The 24432-nt window shown below is 45.5% G+C and overlaps 1 protein-coding gene across 4 annotated transcripts in view; it reads left to right on the plus strand.

The window, feature by feature from the left end:
- The window catches only part of LOC137418504 (tyrosine-protein phosphatase non-receptor type 13), a 240305-nt gene extending 219398 nt beyond the window's left edge, over positions 1 to 20907 (plus strand). For all 4 annotated transcript variants that reach the window (XM_068104581.2, XM_068104582.2, XM_068104580.2 and 1 more), the window contains exons 40-43: positions 5709 to 6043; positions 11668 to 11910; positions 12880 to 12942; positions 18497 to 20907. In XM_068104581.2, the coding sequence (XP_067960682.2) occupies positions 5709 to 6043; positions 11668 to 11910; positions 12880 to 12942; positions 18497 to 18577 (722 nt within the window). In that variant the 3' untranslated portion in view covers positions 18578 to 20907. The remainder of the gene's footprint in view (positions 1 to 5708; positions 6044 to 11667; positions 11911 to 12879; positions 12943 to 18496) is intronic.
- The last annotated feature ends 3525 nt before the right edge of the window (positions 20908 to 24432 follow it).

Below are 24432 nucleotides of genomic sequence, written 5' to 3' on the forward strand. Positions count from 1 at the left end.
GAAGGTACATTTTAAAAAGCTTCTAACTCTTGAACCACTGCATTGATCGACTTGAAATTTTAATGCAATGTAGATCTCATCAAGCGGAAAACAATGTGCAAAATTTCAAGATGATTGGAGGTACGGTCTCGAAGCTATAAGTCTTTATTGTTGAAAGAAGAAGAAACGCACCTCTTTGTCCCTCCAAGATGTGATCACTATCACACGATCTCCCGCGGTCATTTGAACCTCAAATAAAATTATAATTGAAGATTTGTCAATTGAAGAGGTATATTAACAAACGAATGAAACAGATTTGGTCAAATTCTGACTTTTTTAACTCGATCGCATTTCACACAAAGTTGTGAGAAACTACAGAAGAAGAAACCTCGTTTGGCTTCTCAGATAAAATAAATAATTCTGTCTCTGCAATTTCAGGTTAATTTTCTTTTAAAAATCACTTTTTCTGCAATCAGTGCATGGATTGACATGTGTGGATGTGTGTGGGTGTGGGGTGGGGCGTGGGGGGGATGTGTGTGTGTGGGTGTGGGGGGTGTGTGTGTGGGGGGAGGGGGATGTGTGTGTGTAGGGGGGGATGTGTGTGTGGGTATGTGTGTGTGGGGGGATGTGTGCGTGTGGGGATGTGTGTGTGGGGGGATGTGTGTGGGGGGATGTGTGTGGGGGGATGTGTGTGTGTGGATGTGTGTGTGTGGATGTGTGTGTGGGTGTGGGGGGGGGGTGGATATGTGTGTGTGTGGGGAGGGGTTGGGGTGTGCATGTGGAGGAGGGGGGGTTGGCTGTGTGTGTGTGTGTGTGTGTGTGTGTGTGTATGTGTGGAGGGGTGTGTGTGGGGGTGTGGAGGGGTGGGTGGATATGTGTGTGTGTGGAGGGTGGGGGGGGGGGAGGTTGGGGTGTGCGTGTGGAGGAGGGAGGGTTGGGTGTGTGTGTGTGTGTGTTTGTGTGTGTGTGTGTCGGGATTGTATCCAAGGGGGTTGTGTCAAAGCATGTCCAATGAAAGTGGGGTTGTATCTAAAGTGGGGTTGTATCAAAAGTGGGGTTGTATCAAAAGTGGGTGCGAGTAAACAGGTCATCACTGCCAGCAGTTTTAAAGTGGCAGTTCTAGTTCTTTTTATATCCGCTTGTGACCAGTTTATTATTCTGCAGCTGCACTAGAAAACTGTTACTGCTGGTTGGTTTATGGCTTTGGTTTTTGTGTCTTAGGGTGAGATATGTTTTGCGGATCAGCCTCATTCTATGCAAGGTGTTCTTTGGTCATTGTTTTGTGAATTTTAATGACAAATTTGGTGGCCCTCTTTTACGACAAGGTATAAGAGAAGATTTTGAAAGTAAGATGCTTAGTTTTCGAAGATTGTTGTATTTAGGCCGATTTTTATGTTGTCCGTTTATGTTGATCTACCTTGCACGAATGTGCACTTGGCACACGTATGTTGGCCAAATTCCATTTGGATGTCATTGGTGGACCGTTTCACTCATTTCAGTTGTTCTGCCAAATTTTCGTCATTCAGTGCAGAGTTTTAAATCATCCATATGCAGTAGATGCGTCACCTTTCCTGTTTCTTTGGACGTTCTTTTATGGGATGTTAGGGTGTATACGTGTCCTTGCTCATTAAAGAGGTGAATTATTGGATCCAGGGCCAGGCAAAACAGGAGAGGAAAAAGGCCGTCTCCTTGGAAGATCCTGCCGTCGTGTGTGTGTGTGTGTGTGTGTGTGTGTCATCTGTGTGCGTGTGCCCCTACTTGTGTCATCCGTGCGTGTGTGTGCGCCCGCTTGTGCCATCCGTGTGCCTGCATGTGTCGTGTGTGTGTGTGTATATGCGTGAGTGTGTACTCGTGCGTGCACTGATTCTGTAGTTATGACTTTGTACCATATTGTTGTTTCTTATGCAGCCTATGGCTGCTAGTTGCATCATTCTCTGGAAGTGCGGCTGTGCCGCTGATGCAGTGCCCGTCTTACCAGTAAGCTCATACTCATTTTGACGACCTCAAGAGGATGACAATCTCAGTAAACCCACCTGGTGTTATCTCAACGCCATGATTAAGGCTCAAACTCAAGACCCAAAGATCTTAAGCCAGCCACCTTAACCGTTAGGCCAAAACCAGGCTTACCTAATGCCATGTCAAAGTCAGATATCTTTTGCCATGTTAATTCAGGCTTGAATTTTGATAAACGTGGTGCAATATGCCACCACAAATTGGCACAAATTAATTTCTAATTACCTTAACGACTAATCAATGCCTGGATGAAACTTGCAATTATATAATACAGTATCAATGTAGTTGTAATTAAATTAGCAGTGTGTATTTCCAGTTCTTTTAACCTTTCGCCTGTAACTCTGGACAATGCTGATCTCGCAGATTTCCCCCTTATAGGCAATTTGCTATGAATGAGAATCACTAAAGATGAGTTTTAATAAAACCATTTGATAGGTCATTGATATTTTACTGCCTCTTTCTACTCCAATCCATGTCCCGTCACTCTTGCTGAGACAATTCACTCTTGTATTCATCGTTACATATTCAAGTTATACGGTACTCGTGCTACGTCATTCTTGGAGAGCATTGTTCAGTATGTTTTAAAATCTTGGGAAAATAGACACGATGATGAAATTTATTTTTTCACAACATAGTATGAGCAAGCTGGGGGTGAGAGATGTACGTCACAGCCCCGTTGCTTTCTGGGGTGGGCCAATTGGCACACTTTTTGCCTGAATGAAAATGATTATTTTTCTTTAATTTGAACAAATTAGGAAACAACTTTTTTTTTTTTTTTGTATACAAGATCGAGGCTCGTGAAAGAGCTAACATTAATCACACAAAAAGTCAACCCGCCACATAAAACACAAAAAATAAGGGGAGCGGTAGACAAGATGGGGAGAGAGGGGGAAGGACGCAAACACAACATTTGAGAGCAGGGACATCGGGAGACATGTGGGAGGGGGTGGGCTTGGGGGGAGGTGGGAGAGGTATATAAAACATATGATCACTGCAAGGACTTCCAGGAAAGAAGTTGGAATTTCAAAAAAAAAAAGAAATAAAAAGTGTATCTGGGGTGCATTAGCGGGGGTAGAAAAGAACAAGGTTTTGGATGGGGGAAGATAAGAGATGGTGGTGAACAGCTGTTTTGAAGACCTGGAGGGTGGAGTGGGATTGAAGAGAGTGAGGGAGTTTGTTCCAGAGGCGGGAGAAAAGAGGAATGAAGGAGTGAAGGTGAGCAGAGAGTCTTGATTTTGGCAGTTTAACCATAAGAGGGTTGCTGGCAGATCTTGTGCGACCTGAAGGAATATTGGGGGGACAGAGCACAGAGAGAGCTGGGGGAGCAAGGCCGGAGAGGAGTCGGTAGAAGACAGAAAGACCACCAACCTGCCTGCGGTGAGTGAGTGAAAGGCCCTCGGAGTTAGCTTCATCACAGGAGATTCCAATGATTCTGAAAACTTCATTTTTCATTTTCATTTCAACTTCATTTTTTTTAACGCTTCAAGATCATGTTTTTCAATATTGAAGAAGGCAAGTTTGCATAGACATTCTGTAATTGCCAGTTTTATCTGTCTGCGTCAACCTTTTCCTCATGGAACACAATGGTCTACCCTCATTTGAGGTCTCCCACATCTTCCTGACCTCGTGATATGCTTGTGCAGCTCTCCTCGTTTTCTGATTTTATATTGTACTGTGTCGATAGGAGATTAGCGTCGGTTGATGGTAAGTGTCCCATGATGTCCTTTGTGAAGAGTAGGTGAGTTGTCGCCAGTACTCTGAACAAATTACAAACCCCCCTCCTGGACTGCGAGTCACAGGTGATGTCTACTCTCATGATGTCTATGCCTACCCCACTAAACAAATTCACATACCCAGGTGTTTGCATATCAAAAGTGAATGGCTGTCTTCAGCTTTAAAGGACAAACCAGCAACATCATCTCTTCACATACAGTGCTCTCCATAAGTATTGGAACAGTGAAGTCACATTTGTTGTTGTTGTTGTTGTTGTATACCCAAAAATTTTGCTTTGAGATCAAAAGATGAATATGAGGTACAAGTACAGAAGATCAGAACATTGTAGAACAGGTTTTGCCATTGTAGAACAATAACACTTTTTATGTTCAGTCCTCCCCATTTTAGGTAAGCATAAGTATTGGAAAAAAAAGACTAATAGGTGTTTCTTGGTGCATTGATTGTTCACCAATAAAAGAGCTGTGGATGTCTAGTGTTGGGTTTAGCGAACTTTCTATGAAAGAAAACCAAGCTATTTAGAAGCTGAAAGAACAGAATAATTTAATTAGTGTACTATAGCACAAAAAGTTGGCATACCAAATACAACAATTTGGAATAAATTGAAAAAGAAACAAACCAGTAGTGTACTTGGCAACAGGCAACGGCCAGGTCGGCCAAGAAAAACAACTGTCAGTGACATCACCAACAACCTCGAGTGCAGAGGTAAAAGTATCACAATCTACCGTTCACAGAAGACTTTGACAGCAGAATTACAAAGGCTACTCTGCAAGATGCAAACCTCTCATCGGCACCAGAAATAGAAAGGAAGATTAGAATTTGCCAAGAAGTACAGGGGTGAGCCATTGAGTTCTGAAACAAAGTTTTATTTCCAAGATAAACCTTTACCAAAGCGATGGAAAGGTGAAAGTGTGGAGAAAGGAAGGAACTGCATATGATCCAAAGCAAACTACCTCATCTGTGAAGCACGGTGTGGGTAGTTCATGGCTTGGCCTTGCATGGCTGCCTCTGGAACTGGCTCACTCATCTTTATTGATGATGTAACTGATGATGGCAGCAGCAGAATGAATTCGGAATTGCACAAAAACTGTCTCCAAACTCATTGTGCGGCACTTCCTCATGCAGGAAGACAATGACCCAAAACTCACTGCCAACACAATCAAGGTAAATGTCCCGTGAAAAAAAAGTGGAAGAAAAAGGGGAAAATAGTGGAAGAATCTAGAATGGCCAAGTCAATCTCGTGATTTAAATCCAATGGAGCATGAATTTCACTTGCTGAAGAGTATACTAAAGTCAGAAACCCCCAAAATAAACAACAACTGAAAATGGCTGCACTAAAATCTTGGTAAAGCATCTCAAAAGAAGATAACAAGAGTTTGGTGATGTTGATGGGTCACACACTCGATGCAGTTATTGCATGCAAGGGATATGTAACCAAATACTATTATGCTACTTGATATGCTTGATATGCTTAACCTGTTCCAATACTTATGCCTACCTAAAATTGGGGGTTCTTTTAAAGTCATATTCTTCTACAATGGTAAAACATATATCCATAGAAATAGCAAGAAATAAAAGCTGACCCTCTGTACTCTTGCCTCATATTCATCTTTTGATCTCAAATTCAAATTTCTTGAGCATACAGGAAAAATAACAAATTTGACTTCACTGTTCCAATACTTATGGAGGGTGACACTGTACACTGTACCACATTGCTTGTTTGTATCTTTTAATGTTCACAATCACCCTCCATGCATCATCGCCAAAGGTATTTGTCCAATGGAATTTTATACGTTTGTTTTGTTGAACAATCGGTTTTCTTTCTTCGGTCAGGTTAGCAAGGCTAACCCCTGCTCTAGCAGCCTTAAAATGCCTGTTGTTGTTGTTGTTGTTGTTGGTGGTGGTGGTGGTGGTGGTGGTGGTCAGGTTGAAACCAAGCAATTTTTTTCTTCTACTTAATTCGTCATTTGTGTTGTATTGTACAGACGACTACAATCGCGTGTGCCTGGGTGACGACGAGGAATACATCAATGCAAGCCACGTACAGTTGTTGGTAGGAAGCCAAAAGTTGGTGCACATCGCCTGCCAAAGTCCACTTTCTGGCACGGCCGCACACTTCTGGCAGATGGTGTGGGAGCAGGAAGCGCCCGTGATCGTCATGGTGACACGAGAGGCCGAACGAGGGCGGAACAAATGCATCCGCTATTGGCCGTCGACATTGGGGCAGGAGATCAAGTTTGGCTGCTATCGTTTAAAGCTAAAATCAAGGCAGAGGTTGGAGCACTTCTGCATTCGACTCATTGATGTCACAAAGGAGGAGGTAGGTGATAACCGCGAGAAAGCTGGCTTCATGAAACTCTCTTAATGTCACTGAAAGATATTATATACATGCTGCAAAACCATTTTTCTCCATGCACGTTGTTTAGCTATTTGTGTCTGTTACCCTGGAAATAAACATGAATGGTGAATCAATAAAATCCAATCTCATCCATAATTTATCCAAGTAGGAGGAAGGAGGCTCCCAAAGGAGTCCTTCAACAAGAATACAGTGGTTGGTGTGCCACAAAGTGGTCCCACACTCGCACACATGCATACACGGATGACACAAGCGGGCGCACACACACTATACACACACACGACACAAGTGGGTGCACACACATACGTATAGGTGACACAAGCGGGCGCACGCACCCATGGCACGTATACGCACACATGGCACGTACACGCACACATGACACGTACATGCACACATGACACGCACACATGTGCACAGACAGACGACAAGCGGGTGCTGAATTCCATGATAGATGCCCAAACAATACAATGAATAGAAAAGTAAATGTCCATGACCATTACATTACCAATGTCCACATTACCGTGTAAGGAACGGCATCTGCTTGGGCACATTTCCTGTTTTTTTGTTTGTTTTTATTTATAAATAGCTTTGTGAACTATTACAGTACCTACTGTCAAACTTCAATAGTTTTGTTGGACAAGAATATGCTGCAAGCCTTTCCTTTTATTTGCAGACTGGATGAATCCACCATAGTGACTTGTTGTCTCTTATCTCTGAATTATCGAGAGACGAGTACAAAAATCCGTCAAAAATGACAGTTTGGAGTTATTTTATTCAAAATATTCAAGGAGACTGGTAGCAAGAAATGTGATGTTTCGTAGCAAGAAAAGACGTTATTTTAAGACACCTACAAATGTAACATTATTTTCTTTTCGACGGTGCAGCCTCGTGAGCATGCCAAAGTTTTAAGCCTCGGCCAATCGTCAGGTGTGCTTATATCTTATTTATTTGACATCCTGCGGATGTAAATGAACACTCGTTTTACTTTGCGCACGTTACCCATCATGTGCAGCGAATTTTACCTCCCTGCTTTTTGTATTTATTGCTATTTAAAAAAAACACTTCTGTACACCGCCCTTGAGGGTCAGTTTGAAAACCACAATCTACAATTCCAATAAAAGAGACATAATTACTCTTATTTTGGGTCTTTGGGGTCCTTGTGGTCTTTTGCATCCTCTCATTTTGGGTCTTTGGAGGTCCTCATGGTATTTTGGGTCTTCATGGTTCTCTGTGTATTTTTGGTCCTATTGATCTTTTGGGTCTTTGGAATATTTAAGGGTGTTTTGGGGTATTTTAGGTTATTTGGGTCTTTTATGTATTTGGGGTATTTTAGGTATTTGGGGTCCTCGAGGTATTTTGGGTCCTCTGGGTGTTTTAGGTCTCCTGGGTCTTTTGAGCCCTCGGTCTTTTTGGTCTTGGGATCCTTGGGGTCTTTGGGTCCTCTGGTTGTTTTGGATCCTCTGCGTCTTTTGTGTCTTTGGGGTCTTTAAGGGTCTTTGGGGTCTTTTGTGTTTCCCAGAGTCTTTAGGATCTTTTGACCGTAGTGAACACACAGTCGTGTTAAAGGAGTGGCCTTTAAAACACTACTCAAATCGTCCTTATGAAGGGGGACAGAAATCAGCATCAGACATCTGTACAAATGTACAAACACACGTGCTGTGTTTTATATGGCAGCTTAGTACTCATGAATGTCCTACTCATCGAGCAACATTTGAGCATTAGATGAACTAGAAGCCCCTGCTGCTTATGGGAGCCGCTATGGGGGAGGGGGTCATGCTATTACTTTTATGATTATTAACAGTGTCATGCCAAATTTGGAGGTACCGGAACCCTGCAAAAATTAAAATGTCAGCCGTGACGTCATTGTCAGATCTTACCCTACATGACGTGAAGTTTTAACGTGACACAAACGATTTGAGTCCCAGTGATAAATTAGATACTGTATGCACATCTTACCATGATCAATAAAAGATACACACACACACACACACACACCTGATGACAGACCTGATGAATCCATCGAGCGTGAACATAGAAAACAAAGCATTACGTCCCGACATTGTACTCAGGAACAAAAAGGAAAAGACAGCATTGATGATTGAGATATCAGTACCCAGCGATTTTGGCCTAAACAATGCAGAAATCAAGAAAATAACCAAATACAAGGACCTCAAAAATGAGGTCAAGAGATCTTGGAAGCTGAAGAGCATCAAAATTGTACTCGTGATAATTGGAGCAACATGAATGATGAAGAAGAACCTCACTGAGATTTTGAAAACCATCCCCGGGAATATTACCAAAAATGAACTACAACTGGAGACAGTCCGGGGTGTGGTGACGATCCTGAAAAGAGAACTTGGAACAAAACTCTGAAAAAGTTGAACAGCTTGGTCCATGAACCGCGATCCGTTACCGGAGTGGAGATGGATACTTTGGGTCCTGGGAGGACTCGGTTCCACCTGCTGAAACCCGCAAATGGAGATAACAACAAATGGTACACACACGATGGCAGTGACATGATTTGCCGATTGTGCCACCTGCCTCTCGCCTGGGACGGAGAGTACCAGGGGCTGCATTGAATAGATCAGTTTCCAAAACAGTGGGGACTGAACCGAAACAGCAGCTTTGATGAAACGTGATTCGCGCGGGGTGCCTCGTGTCACGTCATTCGAGATGCGTTTGGGTTGTAGCCGGTCCTTGAAGCTTGGTGCGATTTGTGAGCCTCGTACTGATGGATGGGAGGCCCGAAATTTGGCGGACCCGGGAGGCCCTGAGCTTTGTTGGACCTCATTTTGCAGGGTGTCGTCTATTGAGGATGTGGGAGACTAAGGTGAGATGGAGGAATGTACCATTTGAAATGCGCTTGGGACGCGGCCTGATTTTGAAGCTTGGTGGGACTTTGTGGGCCCCGTGCTGCCAGACGGGAGGGCCTGAGTTTTTCCAATCCCAAGATGCACATGAGGTGGCTGGTACCACGCCGTTCAATGAGGCAGCTTCGTCGTGTATGGCAGCGAGCTTCGTGAGATACAGTACCATGCCGAATATGGCAGCTTCGTAGGATGAGATTGAGGTGGATGAGTTCGAGAGGGAAGAGACCATACCCCAGCGTACCCCGGAGGCCACTTCGGGGATGGCAGAGGGGGAAAGGAGCACGGATGAGGAGATGAGTAGTGGTTCCTTGCTGGGGTGGGGATGGATGCTTCGGGACCAGAGAGGCAAGAGGCGTTTGGTCCTGGGGACTTGCGGGTGGAGATGAGGTCCGGTGGTGGTGATGCGTGCACACTCACATGCACACACGTACAAGGGTCGTGAATTGCACGTACATGACATGCACGATTGAGGTTTATACACGTTTTATTGTGACATATTATGCTGCGTATTATGTGCATGACATATTTTGCTGTGTATTGTATGCAATAATTTTGTAACAATTTCAGAAGAAAAAAAATCCACTTTGACATAATGGGGTATTATGTATAGATCAGTGACAAAACATATCAATTTAATTCATTTTAAATTCAGGCTGTAACACACCAAAATGTGAAAAAGTTGAGCAGTGTGAATACTTCCTGAAGGCAGTGTACATACATACATACATACATACATACATACATACATACATACATACATACAGTCGTGGCCAAAAAAATTGGCACCCTTGCAATTTTTTTCAAATAACTCAGTTGAAATTTTGACAAAAAAGAAGTTGAAATTGACAAAAGTATTTGGTCTCCACAATTCTTTATTTTACTGTTAACATTACAAAACCTTTGTTTTTGATTCAGAACTTAATATATCCTTTTAAATCAGAAAATAAAAAGAAATGGCATTGACAAAATTATTAACACCCTAGACTTAATATTTGGTAGCACACACTACCTTTGGACAAAATAACTGCAGTGAAGCGCTTCCTGTAGCCATGAATGAGCTTCCTCCACCTCTCTACTGGCAGTTTGGCCCACTCTTCTTGTGCAAACTGCTCCAGTTCTCCCCGATTTGAAGGGTGCCTTCTCCCAACTGCTGTTTTCAGATCTCCCCACAGGTGTTCAATGGGATTTAGATCTGGACTCATTCCTGGCCACTTCAGAACAGTCCAGCGTTTTGTGTTGAACCATTCCTGGGTGCTTCTTGAAGTGTGCTTGGGGTCATTGTCCTGCTGCAAAACCCATGACCTTCGACGGAGACCCAGCTTTCTGACACTGGGATGACACTGCAGAGAAGGTGAACATTGCGCTCCCAAATGCCTTGGTAATCTCCTGATTTCAAGATGCCATGCACACATTCAAGGTACCTAGTGCCAGAGGCAGCACAGCAACCCCAAAACAACACTGAACATCCTCTATGTTTGACTGTAGGGAAGGTGTACTTTTCTTTGGGGGCTTCATTCTGTTTTCTGTAAACATAGAGATGATGTGCTTTACCAAAAAGCTTTAATTTGGTCTCATCTGTCCACAGGACATTCTCACAGAATGATTTTGACTTGTTCAGGTGTGTTTTGGAAAACTCCAGTCGGGCTTTCTTATGTCTCTCTCTCAGCAGCAGTGGGGTCCTCCTGGATCTCCTACCAATCTATCATAGAACCTCCTTTCATTGAGTTGGCGAAAGATGGTGCGAGTTGAAACTGTCGTACTTGTGTCTGAAGATCAGCTTGAATCTGTTTGGCAGTTGATTGTTGTGCTTGCTCCACCATTCAAACAACCCTTCGCTGCAATCATCGATCAAGTTTTCCCTTGCGGCCACGTCCAGGGAGGATGGCTCCATTGCCATTGGCCTTAAACTTCCTTATAACATTGTGTATGGTGGACGCAGGAACATCAAGGTCTCTGGAGATGGACTTGTAGCCTTGAGATTGTCTATGCTTGTTTACAATCTTGTGTCTGACCTGCTCAGACAATTCTCTGGTTTTCTTTATTTTCTCCATGCTCATTGTGGTACACACAGTGACACAAAACGGCAGATTGACTCCTTTTCTCGATTCAAAACGTGCAAGGGTGCCAATATTTTTGGCCTTGACTGTACATGCATGTATGTACATGCACATACATACATACATACACACATACATGCATGCATACATACATACATACACACACATACATATACATGCACACATACATACATACATACATGCTCCATTATTATGTACATCGTGAATTCAGGGGGAATTGGTGAATGTGCCTGATAACAAATGGTGATCACATGGAAATAGTCTTTATGATCGCACAAGGCACATGAGTGTTCTCATTCACATTAATAGAGACAAATGGGTTTGCAATTTCAAAAACAGAAATGTGAGTTTTAGGTTTTGGCAAAATTTGATTTTCCCCCCTTCCCTGCCCCCTCATCTCTCAATTCCACCCCACCCCCTTCATTTTTGACTCACCTTGTCTTACATTCTATGTCATGTCTGTCCGTTTTGTTTTATTCCAGTTATTAACCCTTTATCTGAACTCTTCCATGGTCCTTGTCTCTGTTTGCGATAAAAGCAAGTTAAACTTCTTTATCAGATTATTGCTTAGTGTGAGTTAGAACAGGAGTTATTGCTCCCACAAAGACTGTATCTCTGCTTTGTTCTCTACCTGTATCAGAATGGCAAGAGCAGGCATGTGGCACAGCTGCAGTTCACATCCTGGCCTGACCTTGACGTACCTCTTTCCGCACACCCGCTGCTGTGCTTCCTGCGTGCTGTGCGGTTCTTTTGCCATCATCTGAAGCCTCAAGATACTGATGAGCTCAAACCACTGGTGGTTCACTGTAACGCAGGCGTGGGGCGCACCGGAGTATTTATTTGTTTACACGCTTTTCTAAATCACTTCGAGCAAGGCTTGGAGGTAATGATAAATGTTGCTGCTTCAGAATTTGACATTTATGGTGTGTGTGTGTGTGTGTGTGTGTGTGTGTGTGTGTGTGTGTGTGTGTGTGTGTGTGTGTGTGTGTGTGTGCGTGCGTGCGTGCACGCACATGTAGCTCACATATTGTACAAAAAATTATTGCACATGTTTAGGAAAACTGTGATTCAAAAGTTTTCAGATGAACCAATTAGAGGCAATTATTGTGTCTCGTGCTCCAAGTATGACCTGCATGAGAACTGTTCCTGCCTTAGAAATACTCTTTGGCTTTAATATATAAGGTTCCCTTTTTTTATGGCCATTTTCCCTGCAAGAGCAGAGGTTAGCCTTGCGGGCCCCATGACAATCATCATGGTTCCCTTTTTGACGCAATGCTTTGTTGGCCGGATGCCCTTGCTGACGCCAACCCTTTAGTCGTCTCTTACGACCAGGGATACGGTGTACCTATTCTAAACCAGGGCACACACCGGCACATTCATCCCAGCAAGCTGGTGCTCAATTTTCCGACCTCGGAAGGATGACAGGCTGAGTCAACCCCTGGCATTAATTCAACGATCGATCGGAATTCAAACTCAGCATCCTAGGATCCCAAACCCGCACCCTAACCGCGAAGCCAACACCAGGCTACCTTTAATATATAATATATATGGTTCATTGGACTTAAAATACTATATTGCCATCCCTGCACAAATACAATAACTATGATTACTCCTACGTTATTATAATACTTATATGGTTTCATAATAACGCCACTTCCTCCTCAGCCTGACTTAATTTGGACACCTTCTAGCTCAGGAATGGCCCTGCTTTACCCGAGGTTGATCCGCTGTTAGCAGACCTGATCTCAGATTTCCCTGGCCTAGTCAAGCTTAGATCAAATGGAAAATGTAAATAATAATTTACATTGCACATGCAAAAGTTATTAATTGCTCTACCTTTCTTTCTCTGCAGTTCAGCATTGATGACATCGTTCGGGACCTGATAGTTCAGCGCAAAAGAATGTTGTATACACTGGTAAGCTTGACCTCTTGAACTATCAACTCCCAAAAACTTGGGAATATTGCATGAAACTGTCTGATTGGGGGTGTGGAGGTGCGGGTCGGGTTAGTATGGTGATTGGAAGAGGGGCTCCAACGAAAGGGATGCGGGTGGTATTCCTTCATTTGTTTGGCCTGCACAATCCTGTATCCCTTTACACAAGGTTGCACAATGAACTGGGATGCAGGAGGAGGACAATTATACAGGAAGTAAAAAAAAAAAAAAAATTAGATTTATTTATTCAGTCAGTTTGTCAATATCTAATATCTAATATCTGTATCAATATCTAATATCTAATATCTGTCAATATCGGTAAAACCGAAAAACACCATCGGTGAAGCCGTCCATCCATTTAGATATGTAACTGTAGATCTATTAATTATGTACTATTGGAATTTACCTTTCAACCCTTTAGACTGCTGAGGCCCTTTAAGCCTTTGAAGACCCTTTAAGACCCCCAAGACAACAAAGGCCCCAAAGACCTTTAAATAACCCCAAATACCTTGAAGACCATGAAGACCCAAAATACACTAAAAACCCAAAAGATCCCGAAGACCCAAATGACCTCAAAGGCCCAAAAGGCTCAGAAGACCCTGAGGACACAAAAAACCCCTTAAAGACCGAGAAGACAAAAAATACCACGAAGACCCTTAAAGATCCCAAAGACTCAAAAGACCTTTAAATACCCCCAAAACAACCACAAATACCCTGAAAGACCCTGAACACCCAAAAGACCCAGAGGACCCCAAAAACTCAAAGGACCCTTTAGACCCAGAAGACCTTTTAGAACCAAAAGACCTGGAGGAAATTTCCACGGGCAACTGCCATTATGCCGTCAAAGGACATTCCTGTCAAACTCCCTCAATATTCCACACTTTATTGCAAACGAATTCCTTTACAACAGCCTGGTGGAACTGGGTTTTGTGCTCATATAATATAAACAGCTTTAGTATAATACTGCTTTGTGTCTGTCCCAACTTGACATTTGTGGGATGTAATATTATTACAGTTCTGAGAACTGTCCCATCTTCCCCCTTCTGCCCTCCTCTCCCCCCCCAATCCTCCCCCTTCTGCCCTCCTCTCCCCCCCAATCCTTCCCCCTCTCTCTTCCACCCCCTTTCCTCCCACTTGGCCCTCTGGGTGAGTGCATATCCAAGCACGTATATTCCTGAGATAGTTATATAGTTAATAATTGTATTTATATAGCCCCATTCATGGTTTAACGGGACACTAGGATATGCGTTTCTGAGGGCTTTAGTGAAGTCGTCTTCTTCCTTCTTCCATCCGCAATCTCCACCTTACATAACCTGAAATGCACAGACCATATAGGTTAATTACCATTGGGCATTGTAGACACCGTCTTTAATTTGGCTTCTCCTCTTTCCAGACATAGTTACACAGCTCCCATACGGTTTCTTTACTTCTCCAGACACATTTGACACATTAGTGATCCTTAAACTTAACATACATTCACTATCCACAGTTCCCCTGATTGCCTGTATTTTACATTACATCCACCACCTTTTATTAAACACCCACACCAAACACGAACCACTCATCACAAAGGAAGAACATTGTAGCATTTGAACGTACTTTGGTGGGAATCCTGGCAGGTGGGACGAGCCATTGAGAAGAGGGTGCGTATCCTGTTACGGCTGCCATGCGTTGCGCCCGTCGCTAGTGATTAACGGGAGAGGGGCGGAGTGTCCAGAGGCACTCCAATCCAAACGCTCTGTGGAGTCAAAGGTGACGTTCTGAACTTTGACCCTCGAGGATTTGCCTCTTTCGACCTTTGACCCCGCCAGACTCTGCTTCATTTAAGCAAGATAAAAGATGGAATGTGAGAGGGTTTCGCCACCTTCTGACTGAACCGGAGATCTGCTGCCAAGAGAGGAGAGGAACCTGCCTGCCACCGGAGAAATCATCGCATTTCACTCATATTCATGTGCTTTACATCTGCAAATCATACACTGCCAGACATGTGGCCTCATCAGCAGTTATTGAAATTATTCAGGTACTTTCATGATTCGGATGCAGTTGTTAACCCTGTGGTTCCCAAACTTTTTTTGTCCACGGGCCAAAATTTTGCCTTCACCTCATGGAAGGCTAATCCAACTGAAGGCAATCTCAGTTCCTTCCACAAAGCTCGGAACAAGTGCGTGTCTACCCTCAGGAGAGCCAGGAAACAATATCTCTCTACTCTCAAGACTGAACTCTCGAACGTGTCTCCCTCCTCCAGATCCTGGTGGCGTCTGGTCAAATCTGTTTATCGTATTTGTTCCCCTTCCACCCCCTCCCTTACCTCAAATGGCTACACAGCTGATACTGCACGTGAAAAAGCTCAATTCCTCAAGTCTGTGTTTGTTTCAAAATCTTGTGTCCCAAACCCATCTCTCTCTGTACCCACCTCACCCAGTCAAAAACTCAGCAGCTCCTGGACTCTGTGTACTTCTCTCCCGACAAGGTGGAGAAATTTCTGTCAAACCTCAACTCTGATTTTGCAACTGGTCCAGACGGCATCAGCCCACAGGTTCTGAAATCCTGCTCTGCCGCTCTTTCACACCCTCTCTCTGTTCTCTTCACCCTCTCTTTTGCTCAAGGTCATCTGCCATCTGCTTGGAAATCAGCCAACATTACCACTTTACACAAAAAAGGTGCAAAAACAGATCCTTGCAACTAAAAACCAATCAGCCTTCTCCCAATCATCAGCAAGGTCATGGAATTCCATCATCGCTTCTGATATGAAATCTTTCCTCTTCTCCAATGGCTTCATCTCAGATCATCAATTTGGATTCAGACCAGGTCACTCTACTCTGGACATGCTGCTTCTCCTGTCTCAACAATGGATGGAGGTCCTCAATGCCAAACAGGAAATCAGAGCTGTCTCCCTTGACATATCATGTGCCTTCGATACGGTCTGGCACCCCGCTCTGCTCACCAAACTCTCTTCTGATGGTATCCATGGAAATCTCCACGCATGGCTCAAGGACTTCCTCCGCTGTCGTAGTCAATGTGTGGCTCTAAATGGAATTCTCTCATCTCCTCTTCCTGTCCATGCTGGAGTTCCCCAAGGCAGTGTTCTGGGCCCTGTACTTTTTCTGGTCTTCATCAATGATGTCTCTGACTCTCTGGAAAATCCTCTCTATCTCTTTGCTGATGACTCCACTCTCTGCCGCTCCATATCTCAACCCTCAGATCCGCAGTCTTCAGCCCGTTCACTCTCTGCAGACCTGGACAAAATCACAGAATGGTCAAACAAGTGGAGCATGTCTTTCAATCCTGACATATCTCACACTCTCACTATGTCTCTCCGAAAAGACCGACTGGATAACCCTCCCATCTACTTTCTCAACAATCCTCTCAAATAAGTTCTGTCGCAGCTCAATGGAGTACTGCTCTCCCCTCTGGGCTGGTGCTCCTGCCTCACACCTAGCTCGGCTTCACGCTGTAGATAAGGCTCTTACGATCATTGGTATCTCCCGCAATGAAGCTGATTTTGAGGGTCTTTCACTCTCTCACTGCAGGCAGGTTGACGGTTCTATCTTCTACCGACTCTACTCCTGCCCTGCACCCCCTGTTCTGTCTGAGCTCTGTCCCCCAAATATTCCTGCAGGATGCACAAGGTCTGCCAACAACCTTCTTCAGGTAAAGCTACCAAAATCGAGACTCTCTGCTCACCTTCACTCTTTCATTCCTCTTTTTTCCCTCTTCTGGAACAAACTCCCACACTCTCTTCAATCGCACTCCTCCCTCCACGTCTTTAAAACAGCTGTTCACTAACAACTCTTATCTCCCCCCATCCAAAACCTTGATTTTTTCTACCCCCGTTAATACACCCCAAACCCACCTCCTTCAAATTCCCTGTTTTCTTTCCTGAAAGCCCTTGTAGTATCCATCTTGTTTATCCCATGTACCCTGCCCCAACACTCTCTCTTCCACAGGTCTCTCGATGTCCCTGTTCCCTCCTGTTGTTGTCTCTCTCTCTCTAACTCTCTCACTCTCTCAATCTCTCCACGCTCTCTCTCTCCATGCTCTCTCTCTCCACGTTCTCTCTCTCTCCACACACTCTCTCTCTCTCCACACTCTCTCTCTCTCTCTCTCCACGCTCTCTGTCTCTCCACGATCTCTCCCTCTCCACGCTCTCTCTCTCTCCACGCTCTCTCTCTCTCCACGCTCTCTCTCTCTCTCCACGCTCTCTCTCTCTCTCTCTCCACGCTCTCTCTCTCCACGCTCTCTCTCTCCACTCTCTTTCTCTCTCTCTCTCTCTCTCTCTCCACACTCTCTCTCTCTCTCCACACTCTCTTCTCTCTCCACACTCTCTCTCCACACTCTCTCTCTCTCCACACTCTCTCTCTCTCCACACTCTCTCTCTCCACACTCTCTCTTCTCTCTCCATACTCTCTCTCTCCACACTCTCTCTCTCTCCACACTCTCTCTCTCCACACTCTCTCTCTCCACACTCTCTCTCCACACTCTCTCTCCACACTCTCTCTCTCTCCACACATTCTCTCTCTCCACACTCTCTCTCTCCACACACTCTCTCTCTCTCCACACTCTCTCTCTCCACACTCTCTCTCCACACTCTCTCTCCACACTCTCTCTCTCTCCACACACTCTCTCTCCACACTCTCTCTCTCTTTCTCCACACTCTCTCTCCACACTCTCTCTCTACTCTTTCTCTCTCCACACTCTCTCTCTCCACACTCACTCTCGTCACACTCTTTTTATGCTCCATGTGTTAGTTCTCATACGAGCCTAGACTACGTATACAAAAAATAATAAATTGAAATCACATTAGCCTCGCGACCCAAATGGTGCCAGTACCTATGATGCAAAATGTTGGAGAAAATGCTCTCGACGTGAAAACCCCCCTCAATAATCCGGGATTTGGGGGCAGGGGTTCAATTTTGGGCCATGACCCTAGGTTTGGGAACCCCTGGGTTAACCCAATAGTAGGAATTCCATAAATACATTGACTTTATTGTTTGGGGTGGTGCAAACATTTCTGATGACCAATTGGTGATTCAGAATCAGCAGTCACGCGGTGCAGAGCATTATTTCCTCGTCCTCAGCTCGCGCAAGTGTTCACAAGTGTTTTCCTTGTGAAAAGAGTTGCAAGTTTTGTTTGCAAAGGCTGTCGCCAGTAGACATCAGTACTGCTTATGGGATACCCACGATGAGTTCCTGACACTTTTCCCTTTGATGTCACAACTACACTTGTGACGTCAAAGGATGTCTGCCATCCACAGATAGCGAACTGATTGGTAATGGAAGACACCCCAGTTCTGCAGGACCTCTTTGATCCAATCCTGGGCATTTTAAGTTTCTGTACCACAATTATAGTTACAATCGTCATGCCAGACTGTTAAACACAAAATAATGTTAATATTCAAACTTTTAAAAACATCAGATGAAATGGTAAAGACCTTTCGTGCTCTCCGGGATGATGCGTTAAGTTTTGCTTTATGTCGAGCCAGATAACAAGTAACCATGACTAATTCATATTGTTTTGCTTTACATGTGTGTGCAGGAACAGTACAAGTTCTGCTACAAAGCTGTCCTGGAAGTGTTGTATTACTTGGCGGAAGCTGAGCTCAGAGAAATTCACTGAGCATATCCTGGTGCATCTAATGGACCCTGTATTGCACTTGATGGAAGAAATAGAGAGTGACAAACCACTTGGAACAGGATGAAGAAGGTGGACAGCTTTCCATCTCGCAGTGCATCTACCCATGCCATGGTGCCACCTCGCAATGCATCTACCCATGCCACGGTGCCACCTCGCAATGCATCTACCCATGCCATGGTGCCACCTCGCAATGCATCTACCCATGCCATGGTGCCACCTCGCAATGCATCTACCCATGCCATGGTGCCACCTCGCAATGCATCTACCCATGCCACGGTGCCACCTCGCAATGCATCTACCCATGCCACGGTGCCACCTCGCAATGCATCTACCCATGCCACGGTGCCACCTCGCAATGCATCTACCCATGCCACGGTGCCACCTCGCAATGCATCTACCCATGCCACGGTGCCACCTCGCAATGCATCTACCCATGCCACGGTGCCACCTCACAATGCATCTACCCATGCCACGGTGCCATCTCGCAATGCATCTACCCATGCCATGGTTCTGCCTTGCAATACATCTATCTATGTCACGGTGCCACCTTGCATCCATTACCCATGCCATGGTGCCACCTCACAATGCATCTACCCATGCCATGGTGCCACCTCACAATGCATCTACCCATGCCATGGTGCTGCCTCGCAATACATCTATCCATGTCACAGTGCCACCTTGCATCCATCTACCCATGCCATGGTGCCAGACTGAGGAGGAACTATATTTAATACAATGGACATTGAGCACAGTGTTTGAAAGTGTTATCATCTTTACATTTCCTTCTTTCATTATATTGAAGTCCAACAGGACGGCTGGCGCAGAAGTACCACACTTACCTTTTCGCTGTCGCTTCTGGTAAGGTTCAATTCTTGGCCTGATGATAAGCCGTCCACCGGTGCTTTGCAGGTAGCACATTGCATCGCATGGTGTGCCGTCCCACTGAATCTGGAGCCCTGTCTGCTGTCTCACAGATCACGGGGTCCTTTCGTCTGCTGTCCAACAGAACCCGAGGTCCTCTTGTCTGTTGTTCCACGGAACATGGGGTATGGTGTGTTGTCCCACGATACCCGGGGCACGGTGTGCCGACTCGAGGGACCTGGGGCACTGTCTGTAGCCCCATGAAACCTGGGGCCCTGTCTGCATCCCACAGAATCTGGGTCCCTTTTGTCTGCTCTCCCACAGAACCTGGGGCCCTCTTGTTTGCCGTCCCACAGAACCTGGGGTCCTCTTGTCTGCCATTCCACAGAACCTGGGGTCCTCTTGTCTGCCGTCCCACAGAACCTGGGGTCCTCTTGTCTGCCGTCCCACAGAACCTGGGGTCCTCTTGTCTGCCATCCCACAGAACCTGGGGTCCTCTTGTCTGCCATTCCACAGAACCTGGGATCCTCTTGTCTGCCGTCCCACAGAACCTGGGGTCCTCTTGTCTGCCGTCCCACAGAACGTTGGGTCCTCTTGTCTGCCATCCCACGGTACCTGGAGCACGGTGTGCTGTCCCATGGAGCCTGGGACGCTCTTGTCTGCCATCCTACGGAACCTGCGGCACGGCCTGCCATCCCACGGTATCTGAAGCACAGAGTGCTGTCCCATGGAACCTGGGGCATGGTGTACCATCCCACGGTACCTGCGGCCTTGTCTGCCATCCACAGAACCTGGGGTCCTCTTCTCTGCCGTCCCACGGTACCTGCGGCAGAGAGTGCTGCCCCACAGAACTTGGGGTCCTGTCTGTCGGCACTTGCTGGTAGACGTTAAAGATCCCACGGCATCTTTCAAAAAGAGTAGGCAACTGCTGCCGTCACTGTGCCCTAATTACAAACCTTAAACATCCAGGGGCACTGCATCAGCAGCACAACCATCTGTCCGTGATCACGCAACCATTCGACTGAATTCTCAATCGATTCACGCTGCAATAAAAATTAATCGATGACTTTTATCCGATATGTATTAAATCGTTCGTCCTTTTGAGCCGTTTCCTTTTGCCTTTTCCTGAAAGTTGAAAATCGTTGAAAGAACTTTTTGTTAAATTGCAAAAGAGCAGGAAACAGGTTTCGCGTTCACACATTCAATGGAATGATCTAATCATTCACCTGGATAGATTCTGCGTTGCATTTCACAATGGTGGTTTTGTAAAGTGGTTTAACCGCACACCACCATCTAAAGTGGTTTAACCGCACACCGTAATCGTAACCCCCAACCCTAACCCTAACGGCTCGGTTTCCCTTTTATATCCTGTACATGTTGAATCTGTTTGACGTTTACTTTTTTAATATGATCCGTGGAATCCGATAAAGATGGTCGTTTGCTATTCCCAATTTCATGGATTTCAAATGATCATTTGATTATGTTGATCTATCACATGTGATCCTTTTAATATATGAGAAATATTTTCCAAAGATTATTGTGTGTATTTTGCTGGATAGTCTTTTTTCTCAAATCGAGTTTGTGTTCCTCATTTTGTAAATGTTAAACGTATGAACACAATTCTGTGTGACGTCACACTTGCTGCTCTAATTTATCGGTTATAGGTTTGCTGTGTCGGCAGTACATTCTTTTTGCAAACTTTTTTTTATCTCTTCCTTCTTCTTCTTCCTCTTCCTCTTCTTCTTCCTCTTCCTCTCCTTCTCCCTCTTCCTCTTCTTCTCCCTCTTCCTCTTCCTCTCCCTCTTCCTCTTCTTCTTCCTCTTCTTCCTCCTCTTCTTCCTCTTCTTCTTCCTCTTCTCCTCTGCCTCTTCTTCTTCTTCCTCTTTCTCTTCTTCTTCTTCAGCTTCTTCCTCTTCTTCTTCTTCTTCTTCTTCCTCTTCTCTTCTTCCTCTTCTCTCTCTTCCTCTTCTTCTTCTTCCTCTTCTCTTCTTCCTCTTCTTCTTCTTCCTCTTCTCTTCTTCCTCTACTTCATCTTCCTATTCTTCTGCTCCCTCTTCTTCTTCTTCCTATTCTTCTTCTTCCTCCTCTTCTGCCTCTTCTTCCTCCTCCTCCTCTTCTTCTTCCTCTTCTTCTTCCTCTCCTTCTGCTTCTTCCTCTTCTTCTTCCTCCTCTTCTGCCTCTTCTTCATCCTCCTCTTCTTCTTCTTCCTCTTCTTCTTCTTCCTCTCCTTCTGCTTCTTCCTCTTCTACTGCTTCTTCCTCTTCTTCCTCTTCTTCTCCTTCTTCTTCTTCTTCTTCTTTTTTCATCAATGCCATAAGTGAAATGTCTGTCCGTCTGTTACCATTTTTCTCAGTGATGGCCAAATGGATCTTTGTCAAACTTTCATAGGTTCGTTGGTGAGAGCTGGGGAATGTTTTAAGGGGGAAAAAACAGTTGGAATATTTTGGATTTTTTTTCAATCTCTCTATTGTACCTAAGCTCAGCCTTTGTAGCTATGTGAAAGGTAATATTAAATGATTCCCGACCCCACTTCTTAGCGGGTCATTACCATGCTTTAGTGTGTGGCCGCCGGTTTCATCGTTACTGGGAGTGCGGCTGTGCCGGTGATGCAGTGCCTCTTGTTTCCAGGAAGCTCGGACGCATTTTGCCAATCTCGGAAGGATGGCAGGCTGAGTCAACCCACGTGGTGTTATTTAACGGCACGACAAGGGCTCAAACTCAAGATCTTCAGCCAGACACCTAACTGATAAGTCAACACCAGGCTTCTTTGTTGGGTGTAGGGACGTGTTTTTGGCCCTCACAAGAAAATGGGGGGGGGGGGGGTGGAGGGGGGGGGGGAAACCCAAAATTGTATTTCTTCAAAATACCTGAAGGATTATTATGCACCGGGGAATGCCAGTCCTCTACATAGGTCGTTTATTAGCCGTGTACCACCCAGGTAAGACCATGTGGGGGCGACGTATGCAAGGTTAACGACATGTTTTCGATGTTACTGGAACATTTTGATTGCATGTTGGGTGGTGGTGTGTGTTTTATTGCAGCTCAATGCGAGGGACAGTGAAATGAGGAAGCTTCCGGAATGTTCCGAGTGCTGTGTATAGTTCATGGACATCGAGGCTAAGGGTGTGCGAACCTTTTTGGCATACACCAACATACACACGCAACATGGACGCAGGGAGCAGCAATTCATCCCATCATTCCTGCGGTAAAACGATCTGTCATGCTTGAAGATGTTCAAACCTTTCAAGGGGTCTTAGGTGCGACCTTGTGATGAGAGCTTTAAAGAGCCACCATTACACCTTTTTAGCAGTTTTTTTTTCTTTTCTTTTCGTATACAAGATCGAGGCTCATGTAAGAGCTAACATTGATCACAAAAAGACAAACTGACACATAAAACAAGATAAAGGGAGCGGGAGACGATGGGGAGAGAGGGGGAAGCACACAAGTACAACATTTGAGAACGGGGACATTGGGAGATCTGTGGTAGGGAGAGGGCTTGGGGGGAGGAGGCATGGGAAGGGGGTGTGACAGGTTTTATTTTTTTTTGTATACTTTTTTGACTTGCCCCTTATTGTAATGCTCTATCCCCTTGAACAAAGCCAAGCTATGTGGGCTCCAACCATGGAATCGAGTCGAATGAGCACAGGAGCTTGATGTCATAATTTGACTGAAATGGACCACCATCACCCATTTTAACGACGTGCGCGCAAGACAGAGAGAATGTTGGAATGAGGGTGCCGTGCAGGAGAGGACACCTAGTGTCTGTTACCCTTTGGACAGACTCCGGTCACCTTTTTTCTAATGATGTCGCACGACCCACCCGTTGTTCCGAGATGCTTGGATCCAGGCCTCGCCATCCCGTCAGCACCTTAATTTGAATCTCTGCATCTCGTTTCTCTTGAGCAGTTTAATCAGAAGTCACGCGAGCGTGCCGTATAAATTAACCGCCAAATAAATCGCCCCGTCGGATTTATATTATCATCACAGTGATCTCTTTCCGTTTAGTTCTTTTTTTTTTTTTTTTTCCTCTTCTTCCTTTCCTCACATTGTCGCGCTCCCTCCCCAATTCCTTCCACCGCGGTCTAGTGTCTATGTAACCTTCTCGGAGACGTATGCCGAACGGGCGTGCGCTCAGGCCACTCATCTTGGATGATTCATGGACAAAAGGTCACGCCACGGTTTGCGCAGATTATGCAAACGCCGTCGAGGCGCGCTCTTATGACGGAGCGCGGTGCATCACCCGGACACGAAAACGCCTTATTAAACGGACGACCGCGTCCGCGCATGCCCATACAGGAGGCTTGAAGGAAGGAGCCCCCACGGTGTCCGAGCGCTGTTATTGCGTGGGCTCTTCTGCTTAAACCATGCGTTACACGCGGATAACAGCATGTGGTCCTCCCGCCGAGATCCTACACTGGAACGCGCGGGCAGCGACAGGTCGGCTGTTCGTACGAATTATATATAATATAGGACCACGGAGCCTCCGACACGGAGGGGGGAGTTTTGGACGAGGAGATCCTGGCCCGGACGCGCTTCCCGCCCCGCACGGACGGATCGATGGAGCCCAAAAGCTGCACCGTTTGCGACTCCCAAGGACAGCCCGCACAGTTTTGAGCTGCCCCTTTAGAGTGCACTTCACTTGGTGAAAGGCGTATTGTGCGCGCATCGTTATCGTAGAAACGAGTGCATAAATGTCCACTGGACGGAGCAAATTCGAGAAGGAAAAATTTACAACGGAGGAGTAAAAACGTTTGCCCTCCAAAGCGCCGTTTCCTTTTCACACGCGGTAGTAAAAGATGCGAAGTTTACTCTTGATGAAGAGGCGGACGCGGAACACGCGCCAAACGGCGTGCGCACGTGCGAGGATGTGTGCGGAACACGCGCCAAAGCGCGCATGGCTCCCGCTGAACGCACGGCGCTAAATCACTGCAGTCTAATGAAGTTTTAGCGGATACAGGGAGATTTATTGGGTCACT

Source organism: Myxine glutinosa, chromosome 8 (assembly GCF_964187855.1).
Source record: "Myxine glutinosa chromosome 8, kmMyxGlut1.1, whole genome shotgun sequence".
NCBI classification, from domain to species: Eukaryota; Metazoa; Chordata; class Myxini; order Myxiniformes; family Myxinidae; genus Myxine; species Myxine glutinosa.